General features: G+C 33.2%; 1 protein-coding gene across 2 annotated transcripts; it reads right to left on the bottom strand.

Moving 5' to 3' along the window:
* Window positions 1–383: 383 nt before the first annotated feature.
* Window positions 384–9983, bottom strand: LOC114380158 (DNA repair protein RAD5A-like). 2 transcript variants are annotated; one of them, XM_028339106.1, is made up of 20 exons: window positions 9346–9983; window positions 9128–9261; window positions 8842–8977; window positions 8589–8642; window positions 8371–8496; window positions 8135–8286; window positions 7847–7931; window positions 7482–7754; window positions 7190–7336; window positions 6931–7086; window positions 6173–6240; window positions 5349–5471; window positions 5177–5276; window positions 4959–5071; window positions 3453–3731; window positions 3109–3309; window positions 2718–2811; window positions 2549–2620; window positions 1365–1463; window positions 384–1061 (listed from the first exon to the last, which is right to left on the bottom strand). In XM_028339106.1, the coding sequence occupies exons 1-20, from the start codon at window positions 9820–9822 to the stop codon at window positions 912–914; spliced, it is 3039 nt and encodes a 1012-aa protein (XP_028194907.1). In that variant the 5' UTR covers window positions 9823–9983; the 3' UTR covers window positions 384–911. The 2 variants fall into 2 exon arrangements, with proteins under 2 accessions (XP_028194907.1, XP_028194908.1); XM_028339107.1 differs by having other exon boundaries at window positions 384–1034; window positions 9346–9981.
* Window positions 9984–23467: the final 13484 nt, after the last annotated feature.

The following is a 23467-nucleotide window of genomic DNA, read 5'->3' as shown; positions in this document are numbered from 1 at the left end:
TTTTACTAAAAATTGCAAAATCAATGCTTATAAAAAAATTGAGAAATTGATTAAAAAAAATCAAATGGTATTTTAGGCCGAGTCAGGATTCAAAGAGTAAACCAACATCCTCAAATTGACAATATTGGTGGACACTTACATACACTTCGATGAATAAGTTCTAGTAAAATGTTAGAAATGAATAGAATATACACAGGAGATATGCTTGCTTTAGGTATTTATAGGGATATTTCCATCAAAAGAACTATACGTATTAAAGATGTATTTTAACAGTTGCTCTTGTTTTTTAAGTTAAGGGGGGAAAGAAAGGAAGACCACGAAGATACAAAGCCAAGCTAATCAACAGGTAGCTGCCAAAGAATTCCTCCCCTCGAAATCGGGGGTAATGCAGATGAAAAAAAATCATTTTTAATTAAATAGTTGTTGAATTACATACATACACTGAACTTAGACAAAAAGATTTACAAAGTAAGAACTACATTGAAAACCAAAAACTTAGAACTATCCTTCCCTCTATTTTTAACTTAAAATATCAAACAAGGGGAAATAAGTCCATCCATTTCTTCGCTTATCCACTCGTTCCCCTCTCCCAAACATAGCATAACAACAGCATGTCCCCAATTACATCAAGAACGTTCATCTACTTTGCACCTCCCCCTCCAAACAGCCTGATTCAAGCATTGTGTTGACCAAGATATTCATTAAACTTGATCTCACTATGGAAGTTGCAGGCTAAAAGACTATTCCCTGGCACACATGCCCGCCTAAGAAGCACCTTCATGTTACTAGTCACAACTACCTCGCACTCGCCAGTCACCAGCACTTAAGAAGACAAAAAAACCATGGGATGCAAAATTTGTGAAAGTGCTGGTGCACCCAAAGCAAGAAAACATGTTTGCACTGCCTCTGGTCTAAGTAAAAAGCATCTTCAACTCCTCAATCCTTGCAGTTCGAACTTCTTGATCAGTCAAGGCACCAGAAATCATTCGTTGTTTCCGTGCTTGCACTGCCTCCATTCTCTCCTCAACTGTCCCCTGCAATGTTAAACACAAGAGCAAATGCTGCATTCAAGTCAATAACAATACTCGGAACCAAGGTTAAAAGATTCACATAATTTGGTGATAGATACCAAATAGACATGCTAACAAGTGACAAGTGACACGTAATTATCCAAAATTAACTTGCTTGAACAAAGCAATCTCGTAAAAAGGTAGAAGTCTAGTTCAGCCAGTGACTTTGCCACAAAAACTTAACTAGTTTACTAGCAGATTTCTTGTACCCAGTGAAGCAATTAACTTAAAAATATATAAAGCAACCATGTAAGATATGTGCATGATTTTCCAAATTTGGGATATTAAATATACCTTCACAATAAACCGTCTAATGGCAACCTTCTTTGTTTGTCCAATACGATGAATACGCATAACAGCTTGTTCCTCAACAGCAGGATTCCACCATGGGTCCTGTCCAAAGTGAAAAATCATCAATAATCCATAATTACTAAAAAAACAAATACTTTACAAATGACAATAATAATATGTCACTATATACCCATTGGATTGGTTCTTCATAACATTCCGATGCAACTTTCTGAATCTTATATACATGCAATTATTTACTCCTAATATATTGGAAAGATTAAATTTCTTAATCTAAAAATATGCTAAAACAACTAAAATGTACAATACAAAAAATATTTATAAATTTACACTGCAGCTAGTAAAAGTATTGGTGAGCAATAATAATTTAAATTTGAATAGTCACCCTAAACATCATGAAGCAAGGAGCTGGCACCCAGGTATGTTAGTTTTTTCACCCTAAACATGATGTTTAAATCTTGAATCTTACGACAATGTGATGGAATGGAAATATTTAGCTGACTAATTTATCCTCAATGATGACTTGAGACAAGGTGATGTGTTTGGTAGTGGGTAATGGTGATTTTCATTTTAATAACGCAGGGAGAACATATATTATACGCTCCACTAAAGATCATGTGGTTTCAGTCACTATGTTGATGTTTTATATGCGTCCAATGCTGGTAATAATAACTTTGTTGAGGATGAGTTTTCTTTTTATATAATCAATTTGATTAAATCTTAGAATGTGGGTTTGGATCTAACTCAACCCTAATAAAAGCCTCATGGGGTGAGGATTGCTCCCTCCTTATATATTCTATCTTTGTCTTATCTCTAACCAATGTATGACTTGGGTTTTTTCCCATGCACCCCTTCACGGCTCATGCCCAGCACTTTTGGATTTGGTGCGTGAATAATATGGTGGGTGAGCCGTTTAATGGATCTAAGAGCATCATAGAAGGGTTTGGGCCTAACTCAACCTCAAAAACTAGCTCAAAGGGCGACGGCTGTCTCTCACTTATATACTCTATATTGACCTTATCTCTGACCAATATGGGACTTGGGTTTTTCCCAATATTAAAAACTCGCATCATGTGGATCATACCCAATATTGATAGCAATCCAATTATCCGAGTTCAAATTTATTACACTATCCCCATGCGATTTGGTTAAAAAATAGTTTCACGTACCATGACAAAAGCATTAGAAGCTGCTGTTAGGTTTATACCTACTCCACCAGCTTTTAGTGACATTAACAACACCTGATGCAAGAAATAAGTATTGCATAGTCAATGCATTGAACCAGTTTAACTACACTGTCTAGGTCACAAACAAATGCGAGAGGAAGTATGTCAAGACCAGGGTTTCGCCGTCTTCGGAGAATTGCTTGATTACTTTTTCTCGCTGCTGCTGATTCAAAGTCCCGTCAAGACGAACAAACGGAATGTTATTCCTGTACATGAGTTCAGTCACAAAGAAAAAAACCTCTTTGGTATTGTTGTTCATTGCAAAAATGTTAAACCAATAAAAAGGTAACTAAACTCATATTGGCATTAATGGCTTAAGCATGATGCAGAAAAGAACAGATGAAGCATGCCACCGCATCATAGCAATCCTCAAAGCTGAGATCCATTTAGAAAGAATGACAATATTACAACACAATGAAAAATTCACACTCACTGAGATTCTCTCCCACAAGAATGGCATCTTTCCTAGAAAATGATATGATTCAACTAGTAACAAATCTTACCGAGTAAAGGGAATCTGCAAGAGGTCTAGAAAAGCAGTCCACTGGCTGAAAACAATGCTTTTGGAGCCTGATGAGCAAAGATTTTCAAGTTCATTCAAAAGAACAGTTACCTTGCAAGACTCTACCCAGTTCTTCTCAATATCCACCTGAAACCGATTCTCAGTAGGGGCAGTGATAAGATCCTGCCTGCTGATTGTTTTCCTGTAAAGTAAACAATATTGTTAGGAATTTGTACCATAACCAAGATTCATCTGAAAACTACTGCAATAAAGACAATTTTGAACTTCCTTCAGTCCAAATTAAATAGAAGAGTCGAAAATTCTAATGGGTTAGCTTGATAATACCTACAAACAGGACATAAGCCAGACGTAGCATTTCGCCAACTTGACAAGAGGCATTCCCGGCATAAGCGGTGAGCACAAGGCGTTAACACAGCATCTTCAAATACTTCAAGACATATTGGACACTCTCCTTGCTCCCCTTTACGTAGCTCTTCCACAACTTCTTGAACATAAGCCCGTGAAGGTGTATCTTTTACTTCACCTTCTGAAGCACTATAGGTTCCTCTAAGGAAGCGCTTAGCTAGTTTGTTTAGATCGGCAAATTCTTGAGTATCACCTCGACTAAATGAATCAATTGTTATCATGACAATAATCTAAGACTTTAGAAGAGAAAACAACTTAATGGTACAAGGGTCAAAGAAAACATAATCACAAGAGTGCTTTTCAATCACATTACATCAAACAAAATTCCCAAGAAACATCAAAAGTAAAACAACATCAAGCAAAGTTTAAGAAAATCATCCTCTGCAGCATATTGTTCTGATGCAATCAAAGACATCAAACTATTATAAACACCTTACACACTCTTAGAATGGTGTGTGGATAACATGGTGGGTGGCCCTTTGAATGGATCTAGGATAGAATTGGATACCATTTTAGAATGTGGGTTTGGGTCTAGCTCAATCCCAAAAGCTAGCTCATAGGGTTAGAATTGTCTCTCACTTATATACTATATCTTGGTTTTATCTCTAGCCAATGTAGGACTTGGGTTTTTCCCAATAAACACACGCATGGACTTCAAGAACTAAAAAAGGTTGTGATGAACCTACAGCCCAAACTGCATTTCCCAAATACTTTAGACGATTGAATTATGCAAAATAAAATGGGCAGGGGGCACCAACCTCGAAAGTCTTATAAAACAGACCTGTTAGTATCAATTCTATTCCAAACCATACTACTGATTTAAGGTTCCATCCTAAAAATCCATGTCCCTCCAAATATGATTAGAAAAGAAAATTTTACGTTCCTCCCCTTAATATTATTTTCTTCAGATTCAAAAAGTAACAAAAATTAGGCGAAGTCAAAAAGAAAATTTGACAATTACACTAATTATGTAAAAGTACTTCCTAGTTATCATTTTTGCTTTCACTTTTCAGCTTCCGTCATCCAGCATTTGATCATTGTATTATCACCCTGATCAATTTGTTTAGTGTGCTAAGTTTCTACTACTCTCACATTCAACTTGGAAACTGTAACTCCCATACAGTATATTTAAAGGCCAGTGTTTATATAAATTTTAAGTCTCTTGTATTGAAATTTCTCCTGAACTTGAAAAACAACCAAACCTAACCAAAAAAACTCCTCAGATTAGCTTATGAATAGCATGATGGTGATCAGAACAGGTTAGAAATTTTGAACAGATTAAATGTTAGTGTAACACCTGCTTAAAAACCAATTAATCAGACAAGAAGCTTACAATTAGAATAATTTGTGCTCAGGTGCTGGCAGTAGAATTTTGGTACAAAATTCAAGTATACTAACAGAAACCGGGAATGTAAGACATCATACCTCATTACAAGAAATGGATGATCACAACATTGCCGAAGACGTAAAAGTAACTCCAATATTGAAGCATAATTATGAAGAACACGCCCTTGCTCAACAAACTGGTCAAATTTTACCTGCATAAATTTCATCAATGAGTTGGATCAATGTGACTTGTTTCATTGCCAAAAAATAAGGTGAAAAACTGAAAATATTAAATTTAGATTAGAAACTCAGAATACCTTAGATCTTTTGAATAGGGCTCCATAAAAGTCCTTTTCAGGTTCTGTGGGTTCACAGTAAATTACCTGCATATCAGCTGGAGGGAGAACTAGGATGGGCCTGCAACAAATGATAAGTTAATAGAATGAACTATATGTTAAAATAGCAAAGGTCTTTAACCAGATTACTGACTTGCCCTCTCGATCTGTGCTATGTTTGGTTCTCCTCAACATGATTGGCTTCAAAATTGATTGAACTAACTTCAGCCCTCTTTCATCACCACCCTCAAATGGTTTCTGAATAAGTTTGTTCCACCTAGATCATATAAAGCAAATCTTCACAGTCTAGTACTCCAGCCACATACCCACTTAAAAACAGTAAACAGTCAAAGTAATAAACAGATTAGGAATAACTTATAAAAAAAATGACCCCACAACAAATACTTTGCTTTAGATGACTATGCTAAGCATTCCTGATTTCCAACTTGGTCTCATATTTTGTACTCCATTTATGTTACAGAAATTTTGACTAGAAAATGTTACTCTCATAAACGCCCAATCAAATCACAGGGTGTAGAATTCTTCTCCGATTGATGCCATTGTAATCAACCAACAGAAGTTTTAAAAGTGAAGTAAAAAGGAGAGTCAATCAAACAACTTGTCTTAAGCTTACACAAGATTTATGCTATAAAATTATAAATGTCATATTGTCATGTACAAGTCTTGTTACCATTGTTATTTGATTCAATAATGGGAAGAAAATAATTGAAAGCTCCAACTTCCGTAGAATGTAGAAATTATAAATTCTGTTAGAGATACAAAATAAAAAGTTCATTTTAAACCCATATTTAACTTCCCCTACCCCCTCCCAAAAAAATCATAATCTAGCATTATTCACCACCCAAAAATGGCCTTCAGAAGCTAAAAAAATAACCCTGATGAGAAAAACGGGAAGTAGTAGATAACATTGGACATAAAGAGCTAACATATCCAACACAAAGAAAGAGGTAACTTTACCATGCCCAATGACCCCAAGGCTCTATTCTCAGAAACCGCAGAAGACTGTAAATATCCTCAAGGCTGTTCTGTAGATTAAAAAGGACTCCAAGTCAGGAAGAATAAAAACTGATTTGGAACACTAGACTACTCCAAAATAATCTAAGTACATGAACAGCAGTTCCATGAAAAAATTTAAGTACATACTCATTTGGAAAAAATCCAAAAACTGTTTTTATAACTTTTCAAAGAAAGTTTTTCATACCAAAATCACTTCCAGAATTTAAAAAACAATAAAGCTTATCCAGACACGCTAAGGGTTTGACAGCATTGCAAGGTACATGTGTATTACAGAACATGGATTATCAGCTTAAACACAGTGTCCAACTCACAACACTATGATAGAAACATGAATAATAATGATACTACAATGTCACGGATAGATTCTACGTAGTCCAACTCCATAACTCAGAACAAATTAGCAAAACCTTATCAACTATGATACTACAATGTCATGGATAGATTCTAATTATACAACTCAAAGATGGAAACTATAAGACACTGTCAGAGATAATTAAAGATTTCATAAGTTTAATCATGCAATATAATCTTAGTGCCAATCAAAGGTTTCCGGTATATCAAGTTAAAGCATCACATAGTGGTCTTCTGTAAAATTTAGGATTAGTGCGAAATTTCTTATTCTAGGTAAATTGACTAGTTAATTAATCCACAAACACCAAAAAGAAAGTTTTCAGCCATGAGACTCAATTATAATTCACCTGAATCGGAGTGCCTGTTAGACACCAACGTCTGTCAGCAATTAGAGCAGCAGCTGCTAAAGAAATTTGGCTTTTAGAAGATTTTATGGTATGTGCTTCATCAAGAACCACTCTAAACCACCGAATTGAGAAGAGTCCACCATTATCCTCTGCACTCTGTACATAAGACAGATTGAAAGATGCACCAGTTGATAAGTCTTAAGAAATGAAGCAAATAGCCACTATCAGAGATAGTATACAGGTTTCAACTTTCAACTACCTCGCTGGAAAATTCAGAGGCCAAAATTCCATATGTAGTAATTACAACATCACTTTGGGCGAGACTTTTTGCATCTTTTGGCCTACTTTGTCCATAGTGAACATATAGAGACAGAGACCCAGGGTGCACATGAGTTTCAATCTCCGCCTGTAGAAATTTTCAAATGATCACAACTGAAAAGTATTTGACTTACTCTATACATCCCACAGCTGAATACAATGTGATACTACTTTCAAGTAGAGAAATGATGTAACCAGAGAGCTACATATGCAAAAATTGACAACACTAATACCTTCCATTGCCCAAGAAGAGTCATGGGACATATTATCAAGTTGCCACCACTCATTAGAACATTCTTTTGCTTCATCAGTTTATCAAAACCAGCAAATTTAGTTGCCTTCTTGGGTATGTTTGAAAAATTGTGCACTGTATCACTAACTTCACCACCTTCAATAAAGGATTGGGTTATGGGTTGACTGGCTATTGATCCACCCTTTCCTGAATGGGCAACGAGAAGGGATATGGTCATGATGGTCTTTCCAAGCCCCATAGCATCTGCCAAAATCTTCAAATTCACAATAAAATAATGCATTACAAATGTTGAACAGTATGTGAAAGCAAGAAAATTTTCCAGGGTTAACTCCTTAAGAAACATACTCCTCCTCTGGCCATTTGAAGGGTGCTAGGAAATTCTATTGAGGCTTCACCAGAAAATGCATTCAAATAAATAACAAGCTCCCTCCTAGCAAGTACAAGCACAAATACTTCATCAAAACCACTCATTGGTTTTTCTATGTGTGTGCATGTGTGTTAAAAAGGATTTTAAATTGTGGTCCACAACCACAATTGCAGCCACATCCAATGCATTTGTCCACAATTTGGTTTTCACAATGCAACCACAATTTAAAACCATGAATCCATGATATTAAATAGCCAAAGGTATACTTGTCAGCCAGGTGATATGCCTCCCAACATGGATGGAGGGTTGTTGCTGTCTCGTCCATAGATTGTCCCTTCTCCATCTGGATCATCCAATAAAGCGCCTGCTTTTGATAGGGCCGCAGTTCACACATAAGATTACCAGGGGGGTCCATTTCCTGAACAACACTTTCTGGTTAAAGACTATTGCACCATTTATAAGCATAAGTAAAACAGTGCATGTTACTCTCAGAATATAGCACCTCTAACTCTGAGCTCGATCCAACACCAACAATGTTCTCAACATCAATTTCAGAAATGGAATCCTCATTGTCATTCTCCTGACCATTTTGAGAAGGATGCTCAGACTTGGTACGTGGTAATGGGACCTGAAGAGAATATCTTCCTGTTAAAGAAAGGTAGCATGCAAAAATGGTTGCAGAAATAGTCACAAAGCAATTAAAGCCGTAGAGTTTTGTACCCTTTGACTGAGAGGACGTTTGTTGGAATAGAAATCACCAGGAGTTAACTCCGCCTAAAAATCAAGAAATGATGCAAGTCAACATTCAAGTACAACTTTCTTCAGACTAATTAGAGAGCTATCTTATCAAACAACAAAAGCAAACTCCACACACAAATAAAACATAACACCTTCCAACTAAATATAACCAACGATACAAAAGATGTTCAGAAAAATAAAAATGAAAAACAGGTGACACAGGACCAACAACCACCTTCTTAAAAGGGTTTAAACCCAGCAACCGAAACAAAGTTGGAAGCGGATGAAACACTGATTCATCAGTGGAGTTGGCAGCATCCTTGAGAGAAACCTGGTGATGCTTATCAAACATCGAACTATTGATAAATACACTGAAAGAGTCCCAAAAACAAGCAGAATTCAGCTTTCACCATCAAAAAAACATAAATGCAAACCATAAAATTCCATACACGAGTACTTCAACGCAAAGCATAATCCATGAACACGGTGGCAAGCCACATAGCATTTCACATCAAACATACCTCACTGACAAAACAATGGAGTCCATGATACCCAAAACATTAGGGGCGTATTTACACTGCCCCTCAATCCTAACCTTATGATCCCGCACGAGAGGCAAAAGGCACCGACCCCATTCGTTCGGTATTCTACCAATCTGCCACACCAAAACACCGTTAATCAGAACACAGATTGAATTGAACAAACGTTACTTCAGTTACGACGCCATTGTTCACATTACCTCCCCAGCTTGTTCCGTCGAGAATCGAACAATCTCCGAACAAGCCACTGCCCGCCCGAACCCCTTCCCTGGAGAGGGCGAAGCGGAGAGCTTCTTTGCCGGGAACTTGAAAACCACGGTCTCGCCGGAGCTTATAGTCCTCCCTTTACACGTGGACAAACCCGTCATTTCACCACAACTCACGAACCACCAATCGTCGCGGTTACTGTCGCTGTGTCGTTCACCGACTCTGTGGTTTGAGTTGGCGGTGACGGTGGGAGCGGGAGGCGTCGGTTCTGGGGGAGAAACTGGTGGGGGATTGGTGGGGCGCGTGGCCTTGAATTTGGGGGCGGTGTGAGTGTCGAAGATGATGTTGATGGCCGCAGTGACGTCGTTTTTGGCCATGTGGAGGGCCCTGATGATGTCCATGTCGGAGAATTCGGAACCCACGATGGATCGGACGGTGGATAAGTGGTGGTCGCTCACCTTGCTCCCCATCGGAACCCTAACCCTAACCCTAACCCTAAGTACCTGATTTCGCGCCAAGGGTTTGGAAAATTGAAGGCGAAAAAAGAAAGGAAGAAGGAAAGTCTAAATTCATAAATTCACAAAGAGGCGCGAGGAGTGAGTCACAACTCACAGGGATTGATTTTTTATTTATATTTTTTTTGGTGGAATAGTCACAGTTATTGATGAGTCTCCGTTACTTACTTGGCGGGAGTCCACGCGATACGCACGTGGCCTCTCACTCACCTTGCCTTCCCGCCATATCTCGTGTTTTATGGCGCTGATATTTTTTATTTTTAATCGAAAATTGAAAACTGAATTCAGTCATTAATAACCCAAGTTTTATGGCGCTGATATTAATCGCACATACGTGTCCCTATGTCATTTTTTTAACAGTCATTATTCACTTATCTATAATGGAAAAAAATACATGTGAATATACAATCTCATTCAACAGGAGAGAAAAAGAGTTATATATATGATACTGATTGGATGTGATAAGAAAAGAGAAATAAATAAGAAATGTTGATATGATATTTAAAGTACTAAAATGTTTAAAAGTGTTTATCAATTATTATTTTTAATAAATTATGGATTTAATAGTTGTGTTATTTTATATTATTATTTAATTATAAAATTTTGTTAATATAATTTTTAAAATAATTATTATGAAAATGAACAATTAAACATAGATTATAAAAGTTGTAAATTAATTCTTATTGTTAGCATATTTTCAATCGTATAGATAAGGGACAATGATTTGCTAAAGGGAATAAGGTATTTTGGTAGACATATTTTTATACTTATTTTATTCTTATCATTATAATCATTAATTATAATTTTATTCCTATAATTACCTTTATAAACCATCCACTGGCTTCTATTTTTTTTATTTGAATAATATAAAAAAAAACACTTAGGTACTTAGTGCCTGTTTTTTCCTAATATATAATAATTTTCTCTACAAGTTTTCATATTTAAAAAATATTGCATTATTTTCTTATTTTCAATATTATAAAAAAATTATTAATATATAAATAACTTAATAATCATTCAACTATTAATCTTGCATGTGATTCCACATTTGATTCTTAATGGTATTTATAGCAAAAAAAAAAATCAACTAATGCAATTGTCAATAGTAATATCCAAGCATAACTCTAGAAGCAAATAATACACTAACATATAAATAACATGTTTCTCGTCCACAAGTTTTATAAAAGATCACTAATCCCCTACAATTTTGAAATGCATTGTGTAACACCTCATTTTTTGAAAATAAAAAAAAAGTTTTATTTAAAAATTAATAGAGTTTTTAGAAATTAAATAAATGATAAGAAAGGGTTTTTGTTAATTAAAATAAAGATTTCATAGTATTAGAAAATAAATAGAGTAAAATGATGTTTTAGAAAAATAAAGGAATGTTTTAATTGGTTATTTATTTAATGAAAGAATAAAATAAAGTTTTTTTTATAAAATAAAAAAATAATAGGCTATCCTAATTATAAATAGAGACATGTTAGGTTACTACGCTTCTTCCTCTCAAATTCGTTATCCCTTCTTTTTCTCCCAAAATCTTCTTTTTTTCTCTATATACTCATATATGTCCAATTAAAATTATAATCGCAGACTCGTTAATCATTGGACTGTCTTGAAAATTTCACACCACCTTTAGAACTCATTTATGCACATTCTCATCGTTGGGATTTTTAAAATAATGTTTGTAGAGAGAGAGAAATGTCCCTTCCACAAAGATAATAAAATTGAGGCTCCAAACCTTTCTCTTTCTCTCTAGCACTTGAAAACCCTAACAAAGCAACTAAGGAAAATGCTTGAGGGATCTTAAGAAACTGCTAGAGACGTCGTTATCGCTACCGAACTACACATATGAGTCCGCTTAGAGGTAAGGGATAAGTTACTCACGCTTGGGAATTAGAATGAACATGTTTAGGGATCCCTAAAGGATTAATTTTTGGTTATTTTAGGTTGTTTTATGAAATTCAATTTTTTTTGCATGCTTTTAATCACCAATTGATTGTGTTTAATGGACCAATTGATGTTTCGATGCAAAATTGTTGTGAAATTAATATGTTCTTGACTTCTTGTGTTAAGTATGAACCTTAGAAATTAGACTTTTTCTAATTAGCGTGAATTAATGAAATTAAGTAAGGAGAGATTTACAGTAAGAAGTGAAATATTGATTTTGTTTTTTTTTCCTTTTTGTGCTTTTTAGGATTTTTTTTACATAGCCTGGAATTAATATTATAATTTGGAATTAGAATAGGCTAATAGAAGGACGGTCTCCATTACTATTTTAGTTTTAATATTTACTATCAGTATAAACATTGTTTCATATTGTTGTTCTTTAAAATTGGCCAAAGTCTATTTAACTATAAGGTTCTTCAAAAGTTTTAGTGAATCCTTGATGCATTTTTGTTTGATTATATTTCACTTTGTAAATTCATGGTACAATATTTGTGTGTTTAGTTATTTATATACTATGTGTGTTTATATATGTAATACTATTTGTATATTATGAATTGTGATTGAAATTGAGTATAAGTGACAAGTTGAGCATGTGTTAATTTGTGAGATACATGTGAGCATGTGATGATGGATTGTGACGTTGGAAGGTATTAAATTGTGGACATGGGATATGATTGTGAATAAGAGTGTGGTTAATACTTGATGTGATATTACTTATATTTTAAGTTGTGAATTATATAATAACCTGACTGATATTTACCTTGAGAAAAATATTTATGCGCGATGTGTTAAAAGGAAAGCGTAGAGTTTCAAGTTAGGAACCTGAGGTATTAAATTGTAGCATAACGCGCGAGGTGTTAAAAGAAAAGTGTAAGGTTCCAAGTTAGGAACCTAAGGTGTTAAATTGTAGCGCAATGCATGAGGTGTTAAAAGGAAAGTGTAGGATTCCAAGTTAAGAACCTGAGGTGTTAAATTGTAACACATTGTACTAAATGTGTTTTGAATACAAGTGTGAGGTTGTGGGTATTGTATAATTCATGAGCAATGTCTGCATGCAAAAGTTGTTTTAGAGGTTGGACTTGAATCAAGAAGGTAAGGACTTAACAAATTCTTAGGAGTCTATACCTTGGGGATAAATACACTAGGTTTGAATGCTTCTTTAAGCCTAATAGCCTATGTTGATCCCATATAGTTGGAGCATTCTTGCAAAACAGAATGACAATGACTGGTCACCTTATGATTTCACTGACATGATATCACATTACATATAGGATTGAGTCTTATTGTATATGTTGCATAACGTTTGTGTAATGATCATTATGACTTGCTACGTGATGGTGGACAATGAATTATGTGAGTGCGAGATGTTGTGTTATACTTGAGATGTGTTGTTTTGAACACGTGATTAATGTGAAGGTGTACAATATGATTTTGTGATTAAATCCTTCAGATAAGTGATGTTTTGCAATGAGTGGTAAAATAATGCAAATTATATTATATATATATATATATATATATATATATATATATATATATATATATATATGCCTTTTTTTATCTCTATCTGTTTAGGAATGTGATAACTTACTTCCCGTGTGTTGTTTGTGCTTAGATCCTGTGAAGATCTCAAACCTTGTGTTTGTTGGAACAGATGACTAGGTGAATTGCTTTAAGGAACCTTGTGCTAGAGGATACCAAGACATAATGATCTTATAGGATGTGACATTATGACATGAATTTATTTATAATTGCATGATGTTCCAAACATGCCATTTTACTTTACTTGATTTTGCTGCTTAACTTGAGTTTTTTTTTTATAAACTTGAACGGCTTTGTTTTGAGTCAAAAATGTTTCTGAGAAGTTTTATTTGGTAATAGTGAAATGAATGTGAATCTTTTACCCACGTGGATTTACTTACGATTTTATTGGATAAAATTGATTTAATTAAATTCCATGTTTTATATATATTTTTCCCATTTATATACATGTTGAGGTAGAGGGTGTCACATATTGTCAGAACATACATCTATCAAATAATTTATAAGTTTACTATCAAGATCCAAAATTCAACGAAAGGAAGTTCTAATGAATAAAATTGAGCAAAACATATCAATTCCTCCTTATCTAATGTAGGAATGAATCTCTTTAACTTAAGCATATTACATATAGAAGCAACACAATTTTGTTATAAAATAATTATTCAACTCTTGTAGTTGTCGATCAACCACTTAATGGTGATATAGATCATAAGCTTGTTCCATTTCGCACCTTGACCATCCTTGTATTTGAAATATGTCATTCATACTTAAAATGACAATATGTTGTGTGTGTGTTTTCACAAAATAATGAAACATCACTGAACAGAGAATGTCAATCATCATCTTTTTAACTCATAACCTTTTGTTTAAATATTGTAACTAATTTTATAACATTTACAATATATTTATCACTTATTTGTAATGTTTAAGATAACTCATGAATAATTCAAAATAATTATCATCAAGTTCAAAAGATTGTATAAAACTCAAAAAAGCACATGCTTGGATTAGCAAGGGACCAAAGAAACTTTCTAGTTATGAATCATGAATAGAACCAATAGGCAATGCTTGGTTACAATTTTGAATATGTTATTATATGTTTGCTCTCATTTTTGTTGCTTCCGATCTTTTGTTCTAAACGTATGCAATCTTTCTAAATAATTTCAAGGAATAAACATAATAACAAAAATTACAAAGAGGGTGAAAAGTAAATCTAATCACAAACTAACTTGAAAATATTACCTTAAAAAACACTAGCAATCCCAACATTAGTTAAAGTTAAACTAGACAATTCTAAAAATTTAAACACACCATTAGCACTCAATATCATGATATTGCAAGCAAAATGCAAAAAAAAAAAAAAAAGGAATTAGGTTTACACATATGATTCAATCTTTTTCACTTTATCTATTTTAGATTGCAAATTGTTAACATTTATAATATGAGATTTTAGTCAATTTTAAGTGCAAATCAAAGCTTCAAATATAATGAGATTTTAGGAACTATGAAATTAACCAAGGACTCAACCTCCTATACTGAATGTAAACTCATATGATTCAATAAACACATGAAGAGTCAATATATCTCCATTCATGTAAGAATATTTGTTTGTTTTCACTTTTCACCAATTCAAAGTGCAAAATCCAAGGTTGTCAATGTCCACATCATCCTCCAAAATACTTTCCAACACATTTCTTTGCATGTCATCCTATTTTTTTTTTCTCTTTTTAATCTAAATGGATCCTCTATATTCCCAGATTTTCAAAATAATTTAAAACATAATTACAATCATAAGTTATTAAGTACTTTGAAAGGAAAAAACATTAAAGTTTTAAATTTAACATGATTTAACAAATAACTCAATTTTTTTACTATCTCAAATTATTATCCTTTTATCTTTATTTATTTATTTATTTTTTTAATCATTTATCTCTTTTTTTTGCTAATTCATTTATTTGAAAAATTGATATAAATGCACGGAAACATTGTAAAAATAATTATATTCACAAAAAAAAGTTACTCTTTTATGAAAAAAATGTAACAAACAAAATTTTGTTCTTCAAATTTTGAATTTTGATTCATAGCATATGACATGTTTTAATATCTACTCATATATTTTAAATCTAAATATTTAATGAGAGCATTTCTAAGAATCATTTTTCAACGAGAACGTTTCAAAAAAAATCTTAAATAAGAATATTTTTATAAGTTTTTTTTTACCTTCATTGATCCATGTATCTCATATATTAAACATAATTTTTTTAATATTTTTTCCTTTTCAAAGTACTTCATAATTTAACTTTAAATTTAATTTGATTTAACAACTAACACAATTTTTTTACTATCTCAATTTTTTTCTTTTTATCTCTACTTATTTTTTTTATTTATTTATCTCTTTTATTCTAATTCATTTATCTCTTCCTATTATCGTTTTCATCTTTATTTATAATTGAATTTCATTTTTTATAAAGTACCATATATAAATTATTTATCAGAAATTTAAATATATATTTTATACATAAAAAAATATCTATTCATTATAATTTTTATAAAATAAATAGAAAAATCATGTGCTTAGATTGAAACACTTTTTTATGTTTGTTTGAAAAGTCTGATTTCTTTGTTCTATAATTTTATTTATATCAAATATAAAATTCATCAAATCTATTACCACTAATAGTTTTTAGTATCAAGATTACCAAGATAAGTCACGTAAGTTTAGAAAGTTATCAAAGGATAAAAAATTAATCAATATTTTTTGTGTGGATGGAGTGTGGGAGAAAGAGCTCTGTTAGGGCTTCTAAAGAAGATGATGAACTTCTTAAAAGCACTAAAAAAAAGTCAAACGTAAATCTAATGATGATGAATGAGGCATTTACAAGAAGGGTGAGGAGGTTGAAGGTTGCATTAAAGAGGTGAATTAACCATATAAGAACAAGCTTTTGTTGCATGAAAGGATTATTCCTTTCTCTCCTTTGATGGAAGATGTTTTGGTACTCCTAATAAGGAGATCTCACCTCCTCCCATTTTTAAGGAGGGTACAAAATGATTCCAGGAGGTGCCTATCTTTGATGAAGAATTTTCATATTGGTGCAAGCCTTGGAAGGGGTTTCTCATGGTGATTGTGTTAGGGAAGCGAGTGGGATATATGATGTTGGAGGCCAAATTGAATTGTGTATGAGCTCGTAAAGGTTCCATCAAGATTATAGATGTTCCAAAAAATTACTTCGGGTGCTATTTACATCAAATGAGGACTATAAACATGCCTTTTATGGAGGGTCCTTGGATGATTGTCTATCACTATATTCTTGTCCAAATATGGCGATCGTTCTTCTTGACAAACCCTAATATTGGTAGGAGGTTACTAGTTTGGATTAGAATTCCTGATTTACCCAGTAAGTTGTTTAATGATCAGTTTTTATGGAGCATTGGAACAACACTGGGTGAGATGTTAAAGTGATAGAGTGATGCCTATCTAAGTTAGAGGTCAGTTTGCTCTTATATGTGAGGGATTGGATCTGCATAAACCCCTTCAACCCAAGATTATTATTGCCCGAGGATACCTTTTAAGCCTATAATACGAAGGATTATACTCCATTTACTTTTGTTGTAGGAAGTATGGTTATAAGGAGGATGCTTGTCTAGAGAAGAAGGTGGCCCTGGAGGAGAAGGTGAGTGGTAATGATGGGGCTAAGGTTGGTGTAGTTCCTTCGGTTAGGGTTGAGCTACCAGTGCAAGGTGTGGAGAATATGACATTAAATGAGAAAGATGTAACTGATTCCAATCATGCAAATTCAATTATGGATGTTACGAATGGCAATCATAATAAGGCAGATAACATTTATGGGTATTGGCTTCTAGTTAAAATAAATACGAGGAAGAATCAAGGAAAAAGAGGATTCAAAAATGTGGGGATAGATTTTATTCCTAGTTCCTTAGGGTTTTTTGGTGAGAAATGAGGGGTTACCTCAGGTTCACGTTTTGAAATACTTAATAAGGAACGTGATATGGAATCTGAAGAAACACATGGAAGTATTAAACAAGGTAGAATGAAGGATTTTTGCCCTCATTTTAAAAATGGGTCGAAACCTGATAGCAACAATGGGCCTCGTGGTCATGTGGACCAAAAAAATAAAAACAAAGGGGACAGAAGTTGAAAGTTAATGGCGTTGCCAAATTAAAGTTTACTATTACTAGTAATGTGGGCCTTAAGTCAAAGGAACCAAAAACACCCTAGGGAACAAAAAAACTCAGCACCAATTTGAAGTTGAAATCTTCTTAGAAAAAAAGGAGTGTGGTTATTGGCCAAGAAAGGGATAAGGAGATGTCTCATGAGAATTTAGAAGGAAAAAAAGACAACAAGGAGGAGGAGTTAAGATTAATATAGGCTCTGCAAAAAACAGGGGAGGCATTCATAAGTGCCACCAATATCTGCAACCATGTGCTTGAGAAGAATGTCTTGTTGCCAAATGAGAAGACAATTTGTCTTGCTTAAGCTCAACATTAGCATGTGTCCCAAGGTGAAACTCCTAATTCTTTTGGTTTTGTTTTCAAGTTGGAGGATCCGAAAGAGATTGAAAGGGGTAATGCCGATATGGAGACATATGTCACTGTTGAGGTCAATGAAGTTATTCCTAGGCCACTTGAGGCCACAAGTAATAATGTTATTATGAATTTTGTGACTTGGAACTATAGGAGAACGTCGAATAAAGGCTTTACATCTCAAATTTGAGATATAAGAAGGGATTACTCTACATTTTTTATTTGCTTGTTAGAAACCCATTCCAATGGTTTTAAGGTTGATAAAACCATTAAAAGGATTCTCCTAGATAGTTCTTGCGTTGAGGAAGCTTATGGGCATTCTGGAGGCATTTGGTGTATTTAGGATTCCAACATTTGGAAAGTCCAAATTATGAAAAACACTGAATACTATGTTCACAAAAAGGTCAGATGGAAAAAGTCTGCAGATTGGTTTCTTACTATTGTGTACAATAGTCCTCATTTCCAGCAAAGGCAACCCAATTAGGAAGGGTTGAGGAAATTATCTTTAGAAATTGATTGACCTTAGGTAGTTATAAGAGAATTCAATTCAATCTTGCATAAGTAAGGATTAGTGGCACTGATAATCCCTCATTGCAGGGGATTCTTGGATTTAAACTTCTGGCAGAATATTATGATGTTATTGATGCAGGGTTTCAAGGTTACCCCTTCACCTGGAAGAAGGGTAACTTGGAGAAAAGATTGAATCCCCAGTTGATGAATATTCAGTGGAAAATGTTGTTTTAGGAAGCTTATGTTGTTCATTTGCCTCCATACCAATTTGGTCATAGACCATTACTTTTGAAATTGGAGGTGAATAGGGGTCAAAGTCAGAAAAATCATCCTTTTATATTCATGGATCACTCATTCTGGCTTCCAAAGATTTTTTAGAGCTTATTATTGTTGGAAAAATAAAATAAAAAATGAAGGAAAAATAAATATGAAGAAGATGCACAGTCTTGAATTAAATAACAAAATAACAGTAACAAATTAAATTTAATTGACAGCACATGAATAATGCATTATCACATACAATAAGCACAAGAAAAAAAATTAAGAGAAGAAAGATATAGCCTGGGTTGAAGCGCGTAAACGCTATCCTTAGAGAGAAAACGCCCCCAGCACGGGTAAGAAATTCTGATTGCGCTCCTCTCCCAAGATACGACAACCCGTTGGTTCCGATCGTGTGCAGCGAAAGGATCCTCAAACCTTATGAACACCAATGCTCTTACTCTCAAGAAATAAATTATTTTATAAGAAAAGAAATAGAAAACTTTGGGAGAAAGGGATGAGACTGTAGCTCTGTCATGTTTGTAGAAAGGAGGAAAGATAATATATAGACATTTTGCAACAACAAAATATGACCGTTGGAAAACCAACCTACAGTTGTTACAACAAACATAACAAACTAGTTGACTCATTAAAACAAAATATTAAGAAAATCTAAAATAAATATTTTATTTTATAAAATAGAATTAATATATTTATAAATTTTAAATTAAAACACAAATATTTACCAACATTCCCCCACATAATTTAAAATTTTAAAGTATATTTTTTAAAAGATAATTTGTATAAAAACATAAGAGAAAGAACATGTAATATTGTATTTCGGTATAAGGAACCTTCCGGGTTTGAGTCTTATACCTAGTGTTTATGAACTTCCATCCGAGAAAAATGTAGTGACTTGATTGTCTTGAACTACATATTCTTTAACCGGACTTTAGTACACAACCCCTACAATATTGGTGTTCAATTAGGTTCTAATCAGTGGTAGCGCGTTACACGGCCTTGCGCTTGTATCTTGTTTCGTGAGTGTCACTTAGAGATTAGCCTATATCTCACAGTGGCGGCCCCACCACCACACTCACTAGGTGAATCCTCAAAGAGTGGGTTGTGACCCCCACCTTTACAATAATTGTCATCGGATTCATTAAGAGGTATTTTTTTTTACCAAAAATACACATATATAAATACCTCAACCTTAATATTGCCACAATTTATAATACACCTCGTCATAGGAATGAGAAACGGAACAACTCCGCCAAATTTCATTTTGGTGTACTTTAGTCAACAAACAATTTCGTTGTTACCCGTTGAACTCCATTCATGGGATCACCAATCACACAGAGACGGGTGTCCATTGTTGTAACTAAATAATGGGCTTTAATCTCATTCCCCTCGATGACTCAAATACTTGTTGACATGTCAACCTTTTTGTAAGCGGATCCGCAATATTATTTTCTGACCTGACAAAGTCAAGAGAAATGACAACATGAGAAATTAAATTTCTTATAGACTTATGTCTCACTCTTAAGTGTCTTCTTTTTTCATTAAAATTTTGCTAGTCACTTTAGATATAGCAATTTGACTATCACAATGCATTGGTATTGGAGGTATAAGCTTATTCAACAATGGTAGATCACATAACAAATTTTTAAGAAACTCAGCCTCACTAGTAGCAGTATCTAAATCAATAATTTATGCTTCCATAGTAGAACGTGAAATAATAGTTTGTTTAGCAGATTTCCATGATACTGCACCACCAGCTAAAGTAAAAACATAACCACTTGTTGATTTTGTTTCATCAGAATCAGAAATCCAATTTGCATCACTAAACCCCTCAATTACTGTAGGAAAACATGTATAATGAATGCCATAATTGATGATTCCTTTTAAGTATCTAAAAACTCTTTCTAATGCAATCCAATGAGAATGATCAGGATTATTAGTATACCTTCCTAATCTACCAACTGCATATGCAATGTGAGGCCTAGAGAAGTTTGTCAAATGCAATAAAGAATCAATACTTTGAAAATATTTATGTGAAGAAAATCCTTTACTCAAATTTTTCTTTAACTTGATGGATGAGTCATAAGGAGTAGAAACATGTTTCACATCAAAATAATTAAACTTCTTTAATATATAGCTTTTCAACATAATAAGATTGGGTAAAAAATCATACCATCATTTTTTTTTATAAGCTTAATACCCAAAATCACATCTACACAACCAAGGTCTTTCATATCAAAATTTCTAGACAAGAAAAACTTCACATCATTTATGAAATTCATTTACTACCAAATATCAATATGTTATCCTGATACAAACACAAAATGATACGTTCATTATTATTAAATTGTTTCACATACACACATTTATCACTATCATTAATTTGAAAATCATACGAAAGAATAACTTGATCAAACTTGTGTGTCATTGCTTTGGGGCTTGTTTCAAACCATATAAAGATTTAACAATTTATTTTTTTAAGGAAAAAGATTTTCAAAGAAAGTGACATCTCTAGATTACATAATAGTAACATTATAATTTTTAGTCACTTCTGAATTAACAACTAAGAATCTATAAGTAGTACTATATAAAAAATATCCAACAAAATACAATTAACATTTTTTTTCAATTTTTCTTTTCTCATTAATAGGGATATTAACCTTTACTAGACACCCCCACACTTTAAGATATTTCAAATTTGGTTCTCTTTTTCTCCATAGCTCATAAAGATTTTTTTTTTGTTTGTTTATAAGGTACTCTTTTAAGAATACGACATGCAAAATATAAAGTTTCACCAAAGTGTTTATTTTATTATTTTTGTGTGTTATATTTTCACAGGCTTATCTTTCATCAATGAGTTATAAATAAAGAGACAATCAGTCAACATGTAACAACAAAATACTTGCAGTAGTTATAATAACGTTAAACAATAAAAATTAAAAACCAAACAACAAATGTCCTGATTTTAAAGACTTGTGTTCACAGGATCATTTGACCAAGTAAAAGATACTTTTCTAATCATATAGGAATGAAATTAGAAGTATGCTTTTAGTTTTTCACACAAACTAATTCTAAAAGCATTTTTTCTTCAAAACCATCATTAATAAAGAAAATATATTTTAAATTTCAAATTATAAGAAAATATTTTTCAACAATCTCTCACTAATGTAAAATTTAAGGAAATGAAATAATATAATAAAACATTTTTAATAAAGCATAATACATTGTGTCTTCATCCATTAATTTTTCAGACTTACTAAAAGGGGAGTCAATCATATTCATGACAGATATTTTGATAAAATAAAATGCTACTACAGAAAAGACTATGCAAGAAGAAAGTGATGACTAATTTTCTCTCTAAGACTGTTGGAAAGATAAAATAAAAAATGAAGGAAAAATAAATATGAAGAAGATGCACAGTCTTGAATTAAATAACAAAATAACAGTAACAAATTAAATTTAATTGACAGCACATGAATAATGCATTATCACATACAATAAGCACAAGAAAAAAAATTAAGGGAAGAAAGATATAGCCTGGGTTGAAGCGCGTAAACGCTATCCTTAGAGAGAAAACGCCCCCACTGCACGGGTAAGAAATTCTGATTGCGCTTCTCTCCCAAGATACGACAACCCGTTGGTTCCGATCGTGTGCAGCGAAAGGATCCTCAAACCTTATGAACACCAATGCTCTTACTCTCAAGAAATAAATTATTTTATAAGAAAAGAAATAGAAAACTTTGGGAGAAAGGGATGAGACTGTAGCTCTGTCATGTTTGTAGAAAGGAGGAAAGATAATATATAGACATTTTGCAACAACAAAATATGACCGTTGGAAATATGACCGTTGGAAAACCAACCTACAGTTGTTACAACAAACATAACAAACTAGTTGACTCATTAAAACAAAATAGTAAGAAAATCTAAAATAAATATTTTATTTTATAAAATAGAATTAATATATTTATAAATTTTAAATTAAAACACAAATATTTACCAACAATTATGATCCTTCCATCTCTTGGAATGTTCTTATGAGCAAGTTTCTCAAGAACCTCCAAAGATGGAACAAGGAGGTCTTTGGTAATATATTTGCTAGAAAGAAAAGATTGATTAGGAAGCTGGATAGTTTAAACAGAAGGATGGGCTATGGTTATTTTGGGTACTTGGTTGATTTGATGTAGAGTATGTGGAAAGAGTACGAGACTATGTTAATGGAGGAAGAAATTTTGTGGTTCCAAAAGTCTAGGTCTAAATGGCTAGTACTTAGGGACCAAAATTCAAGCCATTTTCATGGAATACAATTATTAGAAGACAAAGGAATAAGGTGGATATGATACAAGATGAAGATGGGAGTTGGGTAACCAATCCTGTTTTATTGAAACAAATGGTTACTAAATTCTATAAAACATTGTTTGCTGAAACTTTAGATTATTTTCTAATGGGTGTTATAGGTTTATTTCCAGCTCAAGATAATTCTACTTTGGCTTCTCTAGGCAATTCGGTTTCTTGCCACAAAGTTCATAAGATCATTAGAAGTACGAGGGCATTCAAAGCGTCAGATCATCGGAAGTATGAAAACATTCAAAGCATCGAGCCTAGATGGATTCCAGGCTATCAATGGGAGATTGTGGGAGAAGTTCTTTAGGCTATGGTGCGGAGAATGTTTAAGGAGTCATACTTGATTAAAGAGATCAATGAGACATTGATCACTCTTATTCTGAAGGTTGATCATATGGTGAAGACGAAATAACTTTAGATTTATTGATCTTTGTAATGT

Source organism: Glycine soja, chromosome 12, assembly GCF_004193775.1.
Source record: "Glycine soja cultivar W05 chromosome 12, ASM419377v2, whole genome shotgun sequence".
In the NCBI taxonomy this organism is placed as follows: Eukaryota; Viridiplantae; Streptophyta; class Magnoliopsida; order Fabales; family Fabaceae; genus Glycine; species Glycine soja.
This window is presented reverse-complemented; position numbering and strand designations above follow the sequence as displayed.

Bases quoted from the DNA above. Each gene is read 5' to 3' on its own strand.
- LOC114380158 (XM_028339106.1), bottom strand. From the start codon at position 9,822: ATGGGGAGCAAGGTGAGCGACCACCACTTATCCACCGTCCGATCCATC. The intron at 8,978-9,127 runs GTATGTTTGATG...GGACTCTTTCAG, and splicing joins TCCATTGTTTTGTCAGTGAG to TGTATTTATCAATAGTTCGA. The intron at 8,497-8,588 runs GTACAAAACTCT...TATTCTCTTCAG, and splicing joins AACGTCCTCTCAGTCAAAGG to GTCCCATTACCACGTACCAA.